This window comes from Pteropus vampyrus, unplaced genomic scaffold (assembly GCF_000151845.1).
Source record: "Pteropus vampyrus isolate Shadow unplaced genomic scaffold, Pvam_2.0 Scaffold238, whole genome shotgun sequence".
Classification (NCBI taxonomy): domain Eukaryota; kingdom Metazoa; phylum Chordata; class Mammalia; order Chiroptera; family Pteropodidae; genus Pteropus; species Pteropus vampyrus.
The window spans coordinates 643,328-662,517 of NW_011889019.1; the positions used below are offsets into that span (position 1 = coordinate 643,328).

A 19,190-nucleotide genomic window follows, 5' to 3' on the forward strand; every position below is an offset into this window, starting at 1 on the left:
TATAAATATATAAAATAGAAATTTTATTTATAATTACTAAGGCAGTAAGTGTTTATATGTCACGAACTGTATATCTTCTCTGCTTATAGCCACATGGAAGAGGAGAGAAGCAGTTCCATAGCTCTTAACTTGTATGCAAAGGCCAAGAATCCCAAGAATTTTATTTCTGGGGCCTTTATATCTCCTAGTCGTTCTTGATACAGAAATAATCATTATGTATTGTCAATTTGTTGGAAGAAAATCCTAGATATTTTATGATATGTCCCAGGAATTCCTAGAGGAATTGGGATTAATTTCTAGATCACACTCATAAATAGGATTACTAGAAACAAGTACGATAAAATTCTATAAAAATAATGATAATGCTGGCTTATATATTATGTTCTGTTTGAGTAAAAAAGCCTTCTTTGTTTTATAAAACAAAGAAAAATGCAAGTATCTGATTAAACCCTGAAAACATTATTTGGCTGTCTTTTCTGCCTAAGCCCTCATATGTGTGATTTACTGGTCGGCATACCTCACTTCCACTTTTTATTCACACATTTCTTCCCTAACCTAACCCAATTATTCCTGAAGGCTTCCGTATTCTGACCATATCCATTGGCTTGTCCTAATCATTTTACTTCTTTAAGTCTCTTCTCTCATGGCTTCTGTGATGCTGCACTTAGTTCCAGTTACTTGGGAACTCAGTTTTACAAAAGATTGAAAGCAGTTCTATGAAGGATTAGAACAAATGACAGATTTCAACAGGGAGTGAATTGCTAGAGAGGTTTTCAAAGTCCAGAGCCCTCTAAAGAAGTTACCTCAAAGTAAAAGTTTATAACCGGGACTTCTGAGATCAGAGAGGGACGCTACAGAACTGTCTTCCATACTTTTGGGCGTTGAAGGGCGGGTGCTGCACTGTGGTTCTAGGAACCTGAGATGGGTGCAACAAAAGGTAAGACTGACTTGTGAGAGTCAGCGCATGGAGCCAAAGGTGATCTGAAAGTATTCTTTTTTTTTACTGATTCACTCATTCATTCATTCATTCATTCATTCATTCATTCATTATTTCATTCATCAAATATTGACAGCTAGGGATAAAGCAGTGAACCAAAAGAAGATCTTAGAATGTTTTAATACCACATTAAACAAACCTCTCCAGTCTCAACTATTATTGTCTATAGTTTTCATTTAACATATTTTTAAAACATAAGACAATTTTTCTTATACTCACAAGTCGATTGCATTTTCTGATGTGGTTAATTGACACTTATGTTTTCCCGTTTCTTGTCTCCCATTCTGGATTTACTTTTCTTGCTGAAAGCCTACTCTTTCAGTGACTTTTTTCCATCAGTTTCTGTAGCTAGGAAATTTGTTTAGTCTTTGTATGTCTGAAAATATCTTTATTTTGCCTTCATTCTTGAATAATAGTTTAGGTTGATATATAGTTTGAGGCTAATTCATTTTCCCTTAACACTTGGAAGCTCTAATTGCATTATCTTCTGGATTTATTGTTGCTATTTAAAAGTCTACTGTCAGTCCAAATGTTGATGTTTTGTAGCCATTTTGTCTTTACTCCCTGGTAACTTTAAAATTTTTTGCTTAATTCCTAGAGATAGAAAGTCAGCGGCTGGGAGGTGGGAGGACTGGGGAGTTACTGTTGAATGGTACAGAATTTCTGTTTAGAATGATGAAAAAATTCTGGAAGTAGGTAGTGATGGTAGTTATACAACACTGTGAGCACACTTATTGCCACTCAATTGTGTTACTTGATTGGTGTTTGGTTGTGGTGGAGGGAGTGCAGAAGACAGAGGGATTTTGCCACAGCCCACAGATAAACACCTATAGGGGCAGCTGGAGGAGTCAGTATAGCACGGGCAGGAGATGTTCTGAAGTTTTTGTTACTTTCTCTGAGGCAGAAATCTTGGGACCAAGTTGAAATCTAATTACAGTTTTTTTTAATGCTTACAATGGGATAAGTTTCACTCCCTAATCTATTCATTAATATTTATCCTTTGCCTCAGGCTTTGTTTTCTAAGGTACCTGGGCTAAGACTGTTCCTAGGAGAAGGAAAATTTGTTCTATGATGGTGTCAAAAGTGTCAAGCCCTAGAGATCTCTTAGGACAAAAATATCAAAACAGTTCAAATATGAGGGCAGAAATGGTAATTAAAGAAAGGAAGACTACTCAAACTTCACTCATTTGTTATTTTGCTTACATCCTATCATACCAGGCATTGGCTTTGTTGGCAATAACTTCCGAAGATTTGTCCTAAAAATATGAATAGATATTGATGGAAAGTAGACAGTGCAAAATGTGTGTCCATGTTTGGACTAAGATATTATTGAAACTGAGTCAGAACTGTATTTCTAGAATCCAGTCGATAGACTGGAACTTTTCTTAAGTAATTTATAGGAAAGATCTTCGAAATCTTCTAGTCCAAAATCCCTCTAATTACACATGATGAGACAGATTATCTATGATGGCAGAGATACAGAACTGGAGTAATTGGTGACTTGAAAGAAATAGTTACTATTTAGGGTCGAATTCCTTCTACACTTAGCCTATAGCTGAGGCCACCAGTGATGAGTCTACCATATCTTTTATAGATCTCCGACTTCTGAAGATGACCTCCTATGACCAAACAAAAGATACACTTTTGGCACGTACTTCCCAGTTATATTTTGTTTCAACTGTAAAGCTATAGCCTAGAGATTCTTTTTATATTGTAGATTTTATTAATTTTGCTTAAGCGAATATCTTAGTTAAATTTCAATATTGTGCATCCTATGGAAATAAAATGTTTAATAAGTTACTGTGCTCAGGATTTACAGGATGCATCCAAATAAGCACTATTCACTTCAGCATCTCCTGTGTTTTAGCTACTACATGGCATGGAGATGACAAAGATGAAGATTTACAGACTTTACCCTTAAGAAACTTATGATCTCTTAAAGGAGCGGGTAGACATTTATCAACATACTACGATACAAATTAGAATATGAGAAGAACCAGAAAAGATATCACATCTAAACCTTCCATTTTATCTTTAAATGGTGGGAATGGATAGGTTTTATCTTTAATTATCTGAAATGGGTAGGTTTTACCCTATATAACAGATGTATAACCTGCATACTGGATACAGATTTACAAAATATTTTGCTCTGTGTTAGTGTGTTAAGGAATATAGATGCAAGAGGAGTTCCTGGAATTCCATGGCTTGTTAATACACAGAAGCTTTTTGAATGGGCAAATGAAGTCAGAATTGACCCAAATAATCCAGAATATTCTGATTTAATGGAATTTATTATGGTAAGTTATAGCAAATATCAATACAGTAAATATATTCTATTTCCTAAACATGACTCCTTTTTACTCCTCCATCGTTTGCTGTACATTTTTCTAAGCATAAGGAGTCATATAAAGGTAAATCTGTGGATAGACACAGTTTCCAGCCAGGTTACAGTATTGTAAAGGCAACGAGAAATTCAGTAACTGAAATAATTACTACCTGAGGCCTGATGGTTAGTGCTGTGTCACTGCTTAGCAGCCCACAGCACATCCTTCAGGCTGACCTTCAGGCTCACATCTGTTGTACAGCTGCAGAGTGCCAGCCATATTATTGAATTCTAGGGATATAAAGATGACTTATAGACACACTTCTTTCCTCAAAGACTCTGTTTTCTTTTCACTTCCTTATAGCCCAACTGAACCTCTCTGGTGCCCCGAACGTGCTTCTTTGCACCTTTATTCATGTTATTCCCTCTGCCTGAAAGGCCACCCATAGCGGCTGTCTTACTCACCCGGAAGTCTGATAAATGCTTCTCTAGTAACCTGTTAGAAATGGGCTCTTCTTTCCTTGCCCTCCCGTCAACTTTTTATTTTTTCTTCATAAACTTTGATGGCTCTAACATCATTCTGCCTTATGCTGTAGTTATTCTTTCATGTGTTCTCTTCTTCCTTGGGGAACTACAGCTAATAAATCTTTGTCTCTCCTATGGCAACTAGCACTCTTCCTTGCATGTACCACGTATCTCATTTGCATTTATTGAATACAGCGATGCATAAATAGATATTGCAATTAGGTTTCTCTAGATCAGAGCTTCTTAACTGATACTCTGAATTACTTACAGGTATACAGAAAGAATGATCCTCTTTCAACTCTTAGGGCAACCAGATAAAAACAGTCTCATATTTCAGTGTGCAATACAAATATTTTCATTTTCTGTGTAAGTCATGACCAGGAAAATTTTGGGAGCCAGAGAGGCTGGATTCTGTATTATTTTTTTTTTCAGAATCTTTCTCTGTACAGATTCAGTTGCTCCATTTCCTTCTTATATGACAAGTCCCACATCTCACAGTTAAGGAGAAAAAATTGTTTTGAAATAATTCTTGAATTAAAAAAAATTAATATTTTGAGTACAAACTCTACTTATTTATGTTTACAGTACATGAAACACAAAGGGCAGGATATTCCTAAGTATTTTCGTCTTGAACAGTTGCAAGATGAATTTAACTTTGTTTCTGAAGAAGAAATGAAAAAGAGTAAACGTTTCCAGCTATTGCAACTTAGAAATGCAGGTCAATTAGATGTTTTCCTTCTGCAGCAGATGCCTCTGTATGACAGAGAGATTCCAGATTTAGTCTTCCAGGTACTTGGTTACTATTTGAATATGACTTATTATATGATAAGTTAATATTTTGCTGCTTTAAAACTGTCTTAATTTCATTTTTTTAACTGATAGACAGATTCCCACCCCCCTTTTTTAGGCATTAAAAATGTACAGATCTCTCAAATTCCAGAAATTACCTTAGTAGTTGTTCAAACGACCTATTTCACAGCCAAAATCCTTCAGGTATATTATAAATTTATGTCAATATTATATTTTTTGCTATTATAAAATACATCACCAATTTAAAAGCAGCTTTAGAGATAAGGGAGAGAAACACCCTGCCATATTAAACTTACACATTATAAAGCACACCTCAGTTTCAGAAACTTTAAAATGTGAGGAAAAAAGAAAGTCTTATGCTATGTAGGGGTGCTATGCTGGAGCCTGCTGTCACCAGCCAGTGAAGCTATTGTTTACCCCTCTTCCCAGCTCCACCTTCAATGGCTTCATGTTGGTTGCTTTAGATTTGTTCCTGGGGGGTGGGATATTTATACCATAAATCAGCAAATGCTACAAAATTGGGGCTTCCCTTTCCGTCTCAGAGAACTGGTTGTTAAACATTTACTAGTACACCACTGTCTCTGAAAATAATAGATTGTAAGAGCTAATTCTTGTAGAAATAACTAGTTGTAGTAATCATAGCACTTCAACTTGCTAAAAGATGGTTCAAGAAGAAAGAAATTAGTGTTCCATCACTGAAGAAAATGCCTACACAGTAAATTACCACTGTAAGGTGATGTCAGCCAACTTAGATAAAGATACCAGATTCTGAGGAAGGATAGTGAGGTTTATACATCTTAAGAGTCAGGAAGAATGAGTGCCTTATGCTAATAGGTTTATTAATTTAACTTTAGAGAATTATCAATTAATAAGGAAAAAACTGATAAACTCTTTGATATTTGTTTTCATCTTACTTTGGACTGAAGGGAAATTGCAATAAGTCACTTAATAATAAAAATAGTACAAGTTATTTTTAAAAATAGTGTACATTTGTTCTTATTATCTAGATTGTTGCTCAGCTATCCATTAGCTTTTATACCTTAATTTAGAGGAGACGTAAACAAAACTATAAGGAACACATTACATTTAAAACTCAAGCTGTAATAGGAGGTCATTTATGATCTGAACCAAATGAATTGTATGAGAAACAGTTTTGTTATGGCTCAGAGGTGACAGGGGAAATGCAAATTAATGATTTTTCAATGGCAATGTCATAGCACTAGTTAGTACATATGACTACTATAGTCATATAAAGACAAGAGTTGCAGGTAACTCATTTTCACAAAGATGAATAAGTAGAAATAGATGTAGTCATGAAAAGGCCAGTTGGTATTTAGCTTTGGAAAGCATTTCTCAGCTTTTAATTCTGGTTAGTCTCCTGTTTTGAGACCTTAGGAACTTCAGTTAGTAAACCAGAGTGAGAACGCCTTGGCTTAGAATAGCTGTGAAGTTATTCCGTTTCCTCTGGCTACACCCCAATGATTTAATCCAGTTCTACAGCCTCTAAACGACTACAGGCAAAGCACAATGCTCAGCATAATTGAGGATATAACATCATAAAAAAGAAATAGATTCTATTTTTGAAACTAGTGGCTTTGCTAACTTTTATTATATAAACTATTCAGAGAACCGAAAAAGAGGAAAAATATCCCAACTCATTTTTTGAGGCTGATAGGACCTTCATCCCAAAATTGGGCAAGAAGAGCAAGAAATGATCAGTTTAGATCAATTTCACTTATGAGCATAGATATAAAATTACTAATAAAATTTTAACAAATTGAAACGCAGAGTGTTGTGTATAAATATATAATTACACACCATAATCTACTAGAGTTTATTTCCAAATAAGAGAGCTAACTTAATTAGGGAGTCTATTGATATAATTTACCACATTAACACAAATTAAGGAAGGAAGGAAAAAAATATGCTCTTCTTAGTAAATACATAAAAAGAGCACTGTATTTAATAAATTCAGTGCTCGTTTATGCTCAAGTTCTTAGCCTACTAGAATCAGAAGAGAATTTCTTTTAAATGATTAAGAATGTTTCAATGTTTTGGGTTTTTCTGCTGATGTAAACTGCATTGAAAAGAAGCATTTTGGGTTAACTGTAGAAACGAAGGAATAGGGGAAAAGTCAGGAAGGGACTATCTATATATCCACTGGATGATTAAGTTTCAGATTCAGTTAGCCTGGGATGCAGACATACAGAAGCCAGGTAGGACATAGTGCCAAACAGCTGCAACAAATTTTGATGTTGGTTTTTCTTGGGCTCTGGTACCCTGATGGGGAGTAAGCTTCTTGTGACATGTCCATACAGAGTAGGGGTTGATCATAGCTAAACAAACGAAACGAAACAAAAAACCTGTACAACATAGGCAAGGTTTATATCACCACTCCAGAAGATTTAATACTTACATGGTAAATACACTTCCATTTAAAGGAATGTTTACAAACATTGAACTTTCTGGTTCTTGAACCCAAGTCAAGGTCACTAAGGCCATATCATCTTTCAAGAGAAGAAATAGAGCCAGTGCCCAGACATCCCTGAGCAAATTCTCTGTCTCTAGCTTTCCTGTGTTCTGGAAAACCTATAATCTACCCTTATAATCTACACCTTGATGATAATTCAATACCCTGTTTTCTGTGTGGCTCTGAAAGTGAGTTTGGTATAAGGATCATGATCAGAAATTTTTGTCTTCATAGACTCCTACACAAACATTATACTTAATGGCTAAACATCAGTTTCTCCATTAAGCTCAACAGCATAAAGATGCCCACTATCCTCTCTACTAGTAAGAGCCAATGCATTAAGCTAAAAAGAAGGAAGAAAGGAGAAGAAAGAAATTAGAATTGGAAAAGAAGAGAAAAACTGTTCTTGTTTGCAGAAAATACATTTGTCTACATGGAAAACGAGAGACTCTACAGCAAACTGTGACAATCAATTCATTGAATATAATATCCATTTTTAAAAATGAATACCTACTTGTATTACAAAAGAAAAATTGAACCTCCACAGTGGAGAAATGTAGTTGTCGCCATTCTGACTCAGTGATTCAACTTAATCTAATTCATTGTGGTCAGCAGAATAATGGCCACCTAAAGATGTTTACTCCCTAATCTCTGGAACCTTTGAATAAAAGATATTTGCAACACACATAACAAAAATTAATATCCAAAGTATTTAGGTAACTCCTATAAATTAAGACTAAAAAGTAAGTAAAGTGATATGAAATATTAATATGCTCTTAAGTAAAAATCATTATTTGCCAACAGAATTCAAGATTTCTTGTAGATAATTAGAACAAAATTAATTACTTTCCAATTATAGAGTGCCCATTGTAACATGACTAAAAGTTCTAAAGTTTCTACTTCATTATTTTTGTTTAGTCTTTAACAGTATCTATAATGTAAAATGATTTCAATGTGCATTAGTGATTTATCCCACAAATGCAGATATAACAGATGCAAATATATTCCAAATTATAGAGATGAAGCATTCCGACAGATAATCTTATACCAACTGCCAGATGTAAAATTAAAGTAATTGATTATTGTCAGTACATATTGACTATTTGCTATGTGTCATGCACTTTACAGATATTGTTTCAGTTAAGTCTTATGACAGTCCTGTGACATAGGTGGTAGTGATATTATTATTATTATTATTATCATCATCATCATCATTACAAAAGAGGAAACTGAAGTCTGCAGCAATTAGTCAATATTTTCTCGAACCACACAGTTAATAAATGTCAGGGCCAACTCGAACCCAGGACTACATAACTCCAAAGGCCACTCTCCTGACCATTATCTTACTTCACATTTGTTTTGTTTTTAGTGATTGCCAGGTAAATGCATACATAAAGAATATTTCTCAATCATCTTCACTTTTCTGAATTGTTACTCTATTTTAAAAGATGAATGAACCTCATCCTAGAAGCAAACAAAATATAATCATAAACTATTCTTAGCTAACTCTCAGTGGGAGAATCTGAAATAAATGTTTCTCCTGTCAGTGCCAGAGTGTTGCCAATGTCTCCTACACATGAACTGAAATGAATAGTTAATATTTATTGCATGTCATATCTGAACCCCATCACAGTCAATAAGTAAAACTAACTTAATTCTCTGTTTAGGAATATGAAAGTCAGATAGAGAAGGATATGTCCATTTCAGATGTGAATTCTATTACCGCACAAAGGATTAGTTCTGCCAATTTTCTGAAAAAGGTAACAACAACAAAATGATATTATCAATATGTTTGCAATTACTTTTGTGAAAACTGATCTGCTGGATGTATACTATACTCTTCCTAGAGAGTCAGATGGACGAATATGCTTATTCATCACCTCTTTCTGATCACTTCTTTGTTCTGTTCTGTTCATTTTCTTTTCAGAATTAACTGTTTACCATCTGTAAATGTACACTGTTGATCTACATTGTTGAGACAGAGGTTACTTCAGTGGACAGCAAACTCATTATTAACATACATCCCAACCTTTTCTGTTTAAACATAAACATTAAAGACTTCCATCTCTTTTTGACCCTTAAAGTTTACTTTGAGAAATACACTAGCATTTTTCCAGAATCCTTACTTTTACTAGTTAACTCATAATGTTGTAGACAACAACAGTTCAGGGGATGAAGGAATGAAAGAGCTTAAAGTCAGGATAGAACTGACTCAAAGGAAATAACAGAAATGTGATCACATTTCTTTGAGTTTGTTGATCAGGATTCATGTCTATTACAAATAGCTGTTATAGAAATGCATTCACAGGGTGATCATCTACCTTTGGTGAAACTGGTTCTGTCCATGTGTACTATGAGTTAGATGGAAAAAGAGATGAGACCAGAATTTAAGGTGACGTGAAAGGGATGTAGAAAGACAGGAAAAAGTAGAGAGAAAAAAAACTTGCTTTGGTGTGACGTTACTGTGAGAGTTAGGAATGATTTTAATAAGGAAAGCAAACAGAACCATATTTTCACTTATCCAATCCTCCTTTTCATGCATTGTTTGCAAAAATTAGGGGTAAAAAAAATAGTGGCACCAGTAGCATTGTAAATACTTGATCTTAAATTATAAACTATGCATTTTTTAATTCTGAAATTTTTTTGTAGATGAGAAGGTTGATAATGAAAAGAATTGTCAAAATTAGCAAATTTAACTTATCAGATATTGTGGCTGATTATGAAGAAATTGTATCTGCAAGGTACATACTGAAATTATTAAGTATGAAATATAAAGCTTTAAGCTGATACCTTCAAAGTCCTCTAATAAGTTCTTTATTTTTATATTGTTACATGTCAAAAGATGAAGTTAAAAAGCATGAAGTGAAATATAGTGACTTAAAATATATTTGGTCATTTTAATATTGCATTTCTGACATAGTCTATATTTATGTTTTCATTTGTATAGTATTTTAGTTTTTAACCCTCTACTTATTGATAGTTTTTAGGGCAAGAAAGAAAAAAAACCACTTTTGTCCCAAATTAGTTTTGCCCTAAGATTTTCCTGGCCTGAGACTGTTAGTGGAAAAGTTGTTGCTGGTAGCACAACAAACTGAGCTTGTAATCTACCCCTTTCAAAGCTGTGAATCCTCAGCTCTACGAGGGTTGGGGGAGCCTTTCTTTGGCTGGAGTAACTCAATTCTCATACTGCCCTATCTGTGAAACTCAGGGTTAATAGGAACAGAAGCAGGGATGCTAAGGTTTTGAGAACCTCCTTGGGGCCACTTGCTCGTCCTTAATATTACCATTAAGGTTTTAATTGGTTTAGGATGGTGAAATCTATTATATTTTATTTTCAGTCTTGGGGGTGGTGCAGGGTGGGGTGGGAGGTGGGAATGAGTTGACCATAAAGCTATAATTTCATGGATTTATGTTACCAGGGTTGGCAGCGTGTATAACTAACTTTTATTTTATTTTGGATCTATGTAGAAAAGTTGAGTTTCTAACCACTTTTAAGAGAATGATTTCTGAAGGAAAAATATTCTGAAAGAACATGATGTTTCATGGAACTACCTCTCCATGCCCTTGTCTCTCCTTGGATCATGTTCTCAAAGGGCATGGGGCAATCACATTCCCTCAACATGAGAGTGAACATTGCATCCCTTCTATGCTCAGAAAATGATTCCTTTCTTGGGCTTAAGACAATTCTGTCTTCCCTCTGCAGTGGAGAGAATATGGCTCAAAATAATGGCCTTATTTATAATAATTAATTTTAAAAACTGATATCTTTTAAATCTGTTATCTTGTATATATGCAGCTGATCACTTTTACTCTTTAGCCAGTTGACAAATGCAGTTTGTAAGCTTGTTGAACGGCGAAGAAAGTTAAAGCCTCAGAGGAAAGAAAGGAAAAAGGTGGTAGCACAAACTATTTGTGATGGAGATATCAAGATACTTGTCAGAATACTGAGGGCTTATAATATTCCTAGCAGGAAAACAACAATTAATAGGTAAGGTAATATACATCAGTTTTTAGAGTTTCAAAAGATCTATCTTAAATGTAAATTTCCATCCTGTCCAGTTTGCAAAAATTTGCACTTTATTAATGCTCCATATATAGAAACGAAATGAAAGTTGAAATCTTCATTTGGATAGCCAAGCTTACTGTCATTGCTATGTATTAAGAGTTTTCAGAAGTTTGAGATACCCAAATTGACTTGTTTTTTAAATTAAGTTTATTGGGGTAACATTGGTTAATACAATTATATAATTTTCAAGTGTACATTACCATTTGACATCTGTATATTCTATTATGTGTTCACCACCCACAGTCCAGTTTCCTTCAGCCACCGTATATTTGATCCCCTTTACCTACTTCACCCTCCCTTTATGCCCCTATATTTCACCCCCTTTACTCCATCTATCTCCCTCCTCGTCCCCCACTCTACTAGTCTCTGTTTGTTTGTCCAAATTGACTTTAACATGTATATTTTTGAGTGCTGTATCCCATAAATGCCTTTTGTCCCTATTCCCTATTGTGAAAACTTGGGAGGCTGCTGTTGCCGGCTGTACTATCCTTTGCCATTGGTCCCTCTCAGTACTAGAAGTAGAACATTGATGAGAGTAGGCTCTGTTTTGGATTTATCATTTTGGATGACTTTTGCAAACATCAGATCTTACCTATCTCTTCTGCATGCACTCAGGGATTTTGTGTTTCTTGGGCAGAAGATATGTGGGACCAGAATGGGTATCACTTTTTGGTAGCCAAATTAATGCATCATAAATATTAAATACTCATATATATTTAAGTGTATTCTGAATATTGAGTGTCTCTTATCTATTTAATCTTGTGTATGGTTCATATGTTCTGAATATTTAGTGCCCAGGTACCTCAGCAATCTTAAGTATCCCTCTTTATTTATGTTTAGCGCGTATGTGCTGCACTTGCTTATTTTATGTTTGCCACATCCTGTGAATTCTGCATATGAAAAAATTTTGCTTTTTATAAACTACAACCTTATTTATTTAATAGAATTGGTATTCTCAAAACAAAGGCACATTTCAAAGGCTGATTTGTGAAATGACCTCATAAAATCACCACCATTTTCTATATCTATAATCAGTTTGTAAAAGAAATATGGCAATACCAAATATAGGAAGGCTGTAATCTCAAAGTATCATTTGCCTTATTTTTTTCCTTTTGCTGAGGATTGGGGAAAACTTATCATAGACTGGATCCAATCTATGATTTAGCATTTAGGAGTCATTCTTCCAGAGCAGTGATTATCAAATGTTTAGTTCTACCCACCTACAATATGAAGATCCAAAGAACTGGATTATACATGTCCGTAAACATAGGCAAAAATCTGCCACTTCCACCAGCTAATATTAAAATTAATTAAAATATATCTTTCTCTATTGTTTTTCCTGAAGAGCCTTGGATATGCCTACTTCTTTGAGATCATCCACATCTCACCTCAGACATAAAAGAACAATCACACCTGTAGCCTCAGATGAGATCTTAAATGAGGTAAATATTTAGCAATTCTGTAAAGAGCAGTTTTGATTATGCTTGCCCTGAATTGCACTGGATTCTATTAGAGATCTCTCCATCTCTAATCATTTCCAGTTTACATAGTGAAGATGCTCTTTTCATAAAACGTAATTCTAACCATTTTGATCCCTGCTCCTCTGCTTTCAGGGTCTATAGAATAAGGTACAAGCTCTTTAGAATACCTACAAAAATCTGTAATGATCTGGCCCTTACCTACCAGTCAGCCACATCTCTTTCCACCCACCAGCAGTATCGTATCATAAGATGACCTGCTTTAGAAGGCCTATGGGCATGCCATTTCCTTTGCCTGGAATGGCCTGCACACATCTCTGTATTTTTGACCACATGATTCTAACCTCAAACTCAAGCAATGTTTTCTCTGTGAAGCTCCGCTTGTCCTTACCCCAGAAAGTTAATCATTTCCTCTCCCAAGTTAACTTTTATACTGTGAATATATTTTTTTATTTCTCACATTTCACTGCAATTATTTGTTTACCTGTTTATTTTCCCCTAATGGACTATACACTTCTTAAAGGAAAGTTCCATTTATCTTTGAATCCTAGAAAAGTACCCGATATTCAATAGGACCAATAATAAATGTTTATTAAATGAGTAAGTGAATAATGGTTGTTCGAAGAACTAGAAAAAATAAGCCATCCAGTTGTCAGCCAGTAACCAAGTAATTTCCTAGCTTCTGCCTTTTATCAACTATATAAAATATTACAAAAATCTAGTCAGTATTTATTATGTGTTTCAGGATACTGTACATCCTTTTGTGGAAGTTTCCTTTCAACATACTGTGTACCAAACCAGTACTGCAAGTGGATCTCATCCATGCTGGAATGAGGAAATTAAAGTAGATTTTATGTAAGTTCGAGTCCAATTTTCTCAGCTCCTAAAAAAAGAGCAATAACAAAACTATTTTCTTCAGCAATTTATTTAAATAATGATTGAGATAGGCTTTGTTTTTTAAGCTTTTAAATTATGAAATATTTCTTACATAGATATTAATATATAGAATGTATATATAAATGTAAGTTTTGAGGAAAAATAATAAAATGAATATCTGTGTATCTACCTTCCAGCTTTGAAAATATATAATATTAATACCTTTGAAGGCACTTCAGTGACAATACCTAATTGTATCCCCTTTCTTTCTCCCCCGAGATAATTACCATGAATTTGTGTTTTATAATTCCCTCTCTTCCCTTATGATTTTAGATATTTGTCCCTAACTATGTATTATTTACTGGTAGATGTTTTGCAACTTCATACAAATTGAATCATCTTTTGCAGTCTCGTTTTGTTTTTTTACTTATTTTGAGAGACTCATCTATGTTCATCTTGTAGCCCTTCCTCCTTCCTTTGTTCCCTCCCTGCCTCTCTCCCTCCCTCCCTTCTTTCCTTCCTCCCGTCCTGCCTCCCTTTCTTCCTTCCTTTTCTCTTCTCTATAGTGTTACATTGTATTAAAATACCGTAATTTATTTATACTTTCTCCGGTTGGTGCACATTTGGCTTTGTTTTAATATTTTGCTATTGCAAATAGTATTGCTTTGAACATTCTTGTACTTGTTTTCTGGAGCACACATGCAAGAGTTCCTTTATAAGACAGTAGTTCTCAAAACTTTTTTTGTAACTTAGAAATCACCTGTATGGCTCTATAAAACATTTCTGGGCCTGCTTCCATAGTTTCTAATTCAGTAGGTGTAGGGTAGGGCATGATAATTCCATATTTAATAAGTTCCCAGGTGTTACTGAGTCCAGTAGTTAAGGGGTACTTTGAAAACCTGTGCTCTAGGATTTACATCAAGGAGTGGAATTTCTACGTTGTATTTGAATTCAGCTTCAACTTTACAATAATGCCAAACTGTTTTCTAAAGTGATTTTTCCCATCTACACTCTCAACAGCAGTATATATAAATTCCTGTTGTGCCACATGTTCAATAATATTTTGTATTTTTAAAATTATTTTTTCTAATATGGTAGATCTGAAATGATATTCTCATTGTGGTTTAACTTATATTCCCTGATTTCTAATGAGATTGAGTTTGTTTTTTTCCCATTTAAAAAAATCAATAGACATTAATTTTAGAGCAGTTTTAGGTTCACAGTAAAATTGAGTGGAAAGTACAGAGAGTGCTCATATATCCTCTCCCAACAACACACACATACAGCCTTCCTCAGCATCAGAGTGGTACAGTTGTTACAACTGATGGACCAACAGTGACATATCACTATCAAACAAAGTCCACGTTTTCCGTTAGGGTTCACTCTGTTGTACTTTCTATATGTTTCGACAAATGTATAATGACACGTTTTTATCACCATAGTATCACACAGTATAGTTTCACTGCCCTAAAAATTCCAGTGCTTCACTTATTCATCCCTTCATTCTTCTGCAGAATCTCTGGCAACCACTGATCTTTTTTACTGCCTCCATAGTTTTGTCTTTTCTAGAATGACATTGCATTAGTCAGGGTTCTCCAAAGAAACAGAACCAATGGTGGGGGTGTGTGTGTGTGTGTGCGTGCGTGTGTGCGCGCGCGATTCCCTCTATAATATGGGTCTCAGTCGAAGGCCTAATAGGAAAAAGACTTACCTCTGCCTAGGAAGAGGGAATTCTGCCAGCACACTGAATTCAGATTTGAAGTGCACCTCTTCCCTGGGCCTCCAGCTTGCTAGCCTACTCTGCAGATTCTGGACTTGCTTGCCCCACAGTCATGTGATCCACTATTACAGAGGGTAATTTGCTTTACTCAAGGTCTACTGACTACTTTTTAATGTGGAAAGAACAGGTAAAATAAATGAGATCTACCCTCTTAATATATTTTTAAGTGTACAGTATATTATTGTTACTTATAGTATAAGGTTGTACAGCAGAGCTCTAGAGCTTATTCATCTTATTTGCTTGAAACTTTATGCCTGTTGATTAGTAACTCCCCATTTTCTTCCCAACCCAGCCCCTGTCAACCACCATTTCACTCTTTTTTTTAATAATAACTTTTTTATTTTTCCATTGCAGTTGACATATAACATATTTGTTTCAGGTGTATAACATAGTGATTAGACATTTATATAACTTATGAAGTGATCACCACAATAATTAAATCTAGTACCTATTTGACACCATACATAGCTATTACAGTATTATTGATTATATTCTTTATGCTATACTTTATATCCTCATGACTATTTTGTAACTACTAATTTGTACTTCTTAATTCTTTCTCCTTTTTTACCCAGCCTCTAATCCCCCTCCCACCTGATGACTACGAAAATAATCTTGATATCTGTGAGCTTGTTTCTGTTTTGTTAGGTTGTTTATTTTGTTTTTTAGATGCCACATGTAAGTGAAATCGTATGGCAATTGTCTTTTTCTGTCTGACTTACTCCACTCAGCACAATGCCCTCTAGGTCCATCCATGTTGTTGAAAATGATAAGATTTCATGCTTTTTTACGGATGAGTAATATTCCATTGTATATATGTACCGTCTCTTTATCCATTCATCCATGAGTGGACACCCAGGTTGCCTCCATATCTTGGGTATTGTAAATACTGCTGCAATGAATATGTGGATTCACATGTCCCTTCAAGGTAGTGTTTTGGGTTTCTTTAGATAAATACTCAGAAATGAGATTACTGGATCCTTCTTTGTCTCTTGTTACAACCTTTATTTTAAAATCTGTTTTGTCTGGAATAAGTATTACTACTCCAACTTTTTTTTTCATTTTCATTTTCATGAAATAGCTTTTACATCCCGTTACTTTCAGTCTGTGTGTGTCTTTCAATCTGAAGTGAGTCTCTTGTAGGCAGCATATGCAGAAGTCTTGTTTTCTCATCCATTCAGTCACCCTATCTTTTGATTGGCATATTTAATCCATTCATATTTAAAGTAATTGTTTATAGATATGTAGTTATTGTCATTTTATTACTCATATTTTTTACCTTTTTTTCCTTGTTCTTAAAGAAGTCCCTTTAACATGTCTTGTAATATTGGTTTGGTGGTTATGAACTCCTTTAGCGTTTTCTTGTCTGAGAAGCTCTTTATTTGTCTTTCGATTCTAAATGATAGCTTTGCTGGGTACATTAATCTTGGTTGTAGGTCCTTTCTTTTCATCGCTTTGAATATTTCATGCCAATCCTTCTGGCATGCAAGTTTCTGTTGAGAAATCAGATGACAGTCTTATAGGAGCTCCCTTGTAGATAACTAATTGCTTTTTCTCTTGCTGTTTTTAAGATTCTTTCTTTGTCTTTAAGCTTTAAAATTTTAATTAGGATGTGTCTCGGTGTGGGCTTCTTTGGGTTCATCTTGTTTGGAACTCTCTATAGACATACAAGTGCTTCCTGGACTTGTATGTCTATTTCCTTCACCAGGTTAGGGAAGTTTTCTGTCATTTTTTTCTTCAGATTGTTTTTCAATTCCTTGTTCTCTCTCTCTTCTCCTTCTGGTACCTCTATGATGCAAATATCAGTATGCTTGATGTTGTCCCAGAGGCCCCTTAAACTATCCTCATTTTCTGTATTCTTTTTTCTTGTTGCTATTCTGCTTGGATATTTCTTGCTACCTTATCTTCTAAATTGCTGATTTGATCCTCTGTTTCATCTAATCAATTGATTCCCTCTAATTTCTTCATTTCAATTATTGTAGTCTTCATTTCTGACTGGTTCTTTTTTGTTTTCTATCTCCATTTTTGTTTTCTATCTCTTTGTTAAAGTTCTCTCTGAATTCGTCTACTCTTCTCCTAAGTTCATTGAGCATCCTTATAACCAGTGTTTTGAACTCTGAATCTGGTAGATTTCTTCTCTCCGTTTTGTTTAGTTCTTTTTCTGGAGCTTGTTCTGTTCTTTCATTTAGAACATATTTCTTTGTCTCACTATTTTGGCTGCCTCCCTGTGTTTATTTCTATGTATTAGATAGGGCTGCTATGTCTCCCAATCCTTGTAGAGTGGCTTTATATAGTAGATGTCCTGTGGGTCCCAGTGACATAGTCTTCCTGGTCACCTGAGCTGGGAGCTCCAGGTGTGTCCCTTGTATGGGTTGTGTGTGACCTTTTGTTGTAGTTGATCCTTGGTTGCTTTTGCATGTCAGTGAGAGGGATTGACCTACAGGCCGATTGGTTCTGAGAACTGGCTAGGGACTGCAGTGGAGGAACTGTTGTGCAGGGGCTGACCGTACAGAGCAGGATTCGCTGTAGTAGGGCTCTGGATGTATTATCCTGGATGATGCTCCAGCTCAGTCCAAGGATGGCCACTGGGTGTGCTGGCTCCCGGGGCCTCCTGAAAGGGGCCCTTTTGCAGGCCAAGTTTAGCTGCAGCCTGTGCCCTGTCCGAGGCCACCTGGCATGCAGCACCAAGTAATCCACAAATGGCCACCACCCACGGTGCGTTTGGAGGTACCTCAGAAGCCAAGCTGTGATCCAAGTCTGGCTGGCACTAATTCCAGGCTTGAGGTTGCTGAGCAGGAGCTATAGGGCACACTGAGACTAGATGCTGCTTTTTTGGGTTTTGTGAACTTTTGAAAGATTTTAGGAAAGTCCACGGCATGAGCCAAGGCAGTCCTGTTGTATGGAACAGCCACTGGAAGCGGCTTGGGTGGTCCCATAAGTTGCTTGGGGCAGGGCCTCAGGGAATTGCCTGGGTGGGGCCACCAGTGTTAGCCAGGCTGATGGAGACTCAGATATGGCAGCTGCCTGTGTCAGCAAGCTGGGAGGGAGTAGTGCTCAACGAAGGAGCAATGGCCTCTGCCAGCACTGCTGTATGGGAGAAAGCTTCCCCTCTAGTCCTCACCCCGAAGCCAGACAATTCAATTTCTCCCATATGCCCCCGGTGCCTTTCAACTTGCTGCCCCAGCACTGGAACTCAGAGTGAGTGAGTCTGTTAGCAAGTAAGTCAGCCTTCAGGCCCTTTAAACAGAGCACTTGGACTCCAGTCACACTCCATCTCATTTAGCCACAATCTCTGCTTGTTTTCACAGCCAGAAGTTGTGGAGACTTCCCTTCTCAGCACTGGAACCCTGGACTGGGAAGCCTGATGTGGGACTGGGACCACTCACTCCTCTGGAGGAACCTCCACAGCTGATATATCCCTCCCAATTTTTAATTACCACATGCAGGTTTTGGACCAGCCTGTTCCACATCTCAGCCCCTCCAATCCATCTTGAGATGGCTTCTTTTCTGTGTCCCTAGAGGACTTATGTTTAGCTAGACTTAAGGCAATTCCAAATGATGGTCGTTCTATAATTTAGTTGTAATTTTGATGTGGTCATGAGAGGAGGCAAGTACAGGGTTTACCTACTCCACAGTCTTGACCCACCATTTCACTCTTTTATTCTATGAATTCGACAATTTTAGATGCCTCATGTAAGTGGAATCATGAAGTATTTGTCTTTCTGTGACTTCTTTATTTCACTTAGCATTAATGTCCTCGAGGTTCATCCATGTTGTCACCTATTAGAAAATTTTTCACCTTTTTATGGGTGAATTGTATTCCATTGTATGTATATTACACTTTTTTTTTTTTATCCATTCATTT

The 19,190-nt window shown here is 35.9% G+C and overlaps 1 protein-coding gene across 1 annotated transcript in view; it reads left to right on the forward strand.

Annotated features, from left to right (window-relative positions):
- Window positions 1-19,190, forward strand: part of CC2D2B (coiled-coil and C2 domain containing 2B) — a 96,568-nt gene that overhangs the window by 41,810 nt on the left and 35,568 nt on the right. Inside the window, exons 18-24 of the mRNA XM_023519839.1 lie at window positions 3,156-3,294; window positions 4,431-4,634; window positions 8,793-8,885; window positions 9,775-9,866; window positions 10,943-11,113; window positions 12,537-12,633; window positions 13,415-13,524. Coding sequence (XP_023375607.1) covers window positions 3,156-3,294; window positions 4,431-4,634; window positions 8,793-8,885; window positions 9,775-9,866; window positions 10,943-11,113; window positions 12,537-12,633; window positions 13,415-13,524 — 906 coding nt within the window. The remainder of the gene's footprint in view (window positions 1-3,155; window positions 3,295-4,430; window positions 4,635-8,792; window positions 8,886-9,774; window positions 9,867-10,942; window positions 11,114-12,536; window positions 12,634-13,414; window positions 13,525-19,190) is intronic.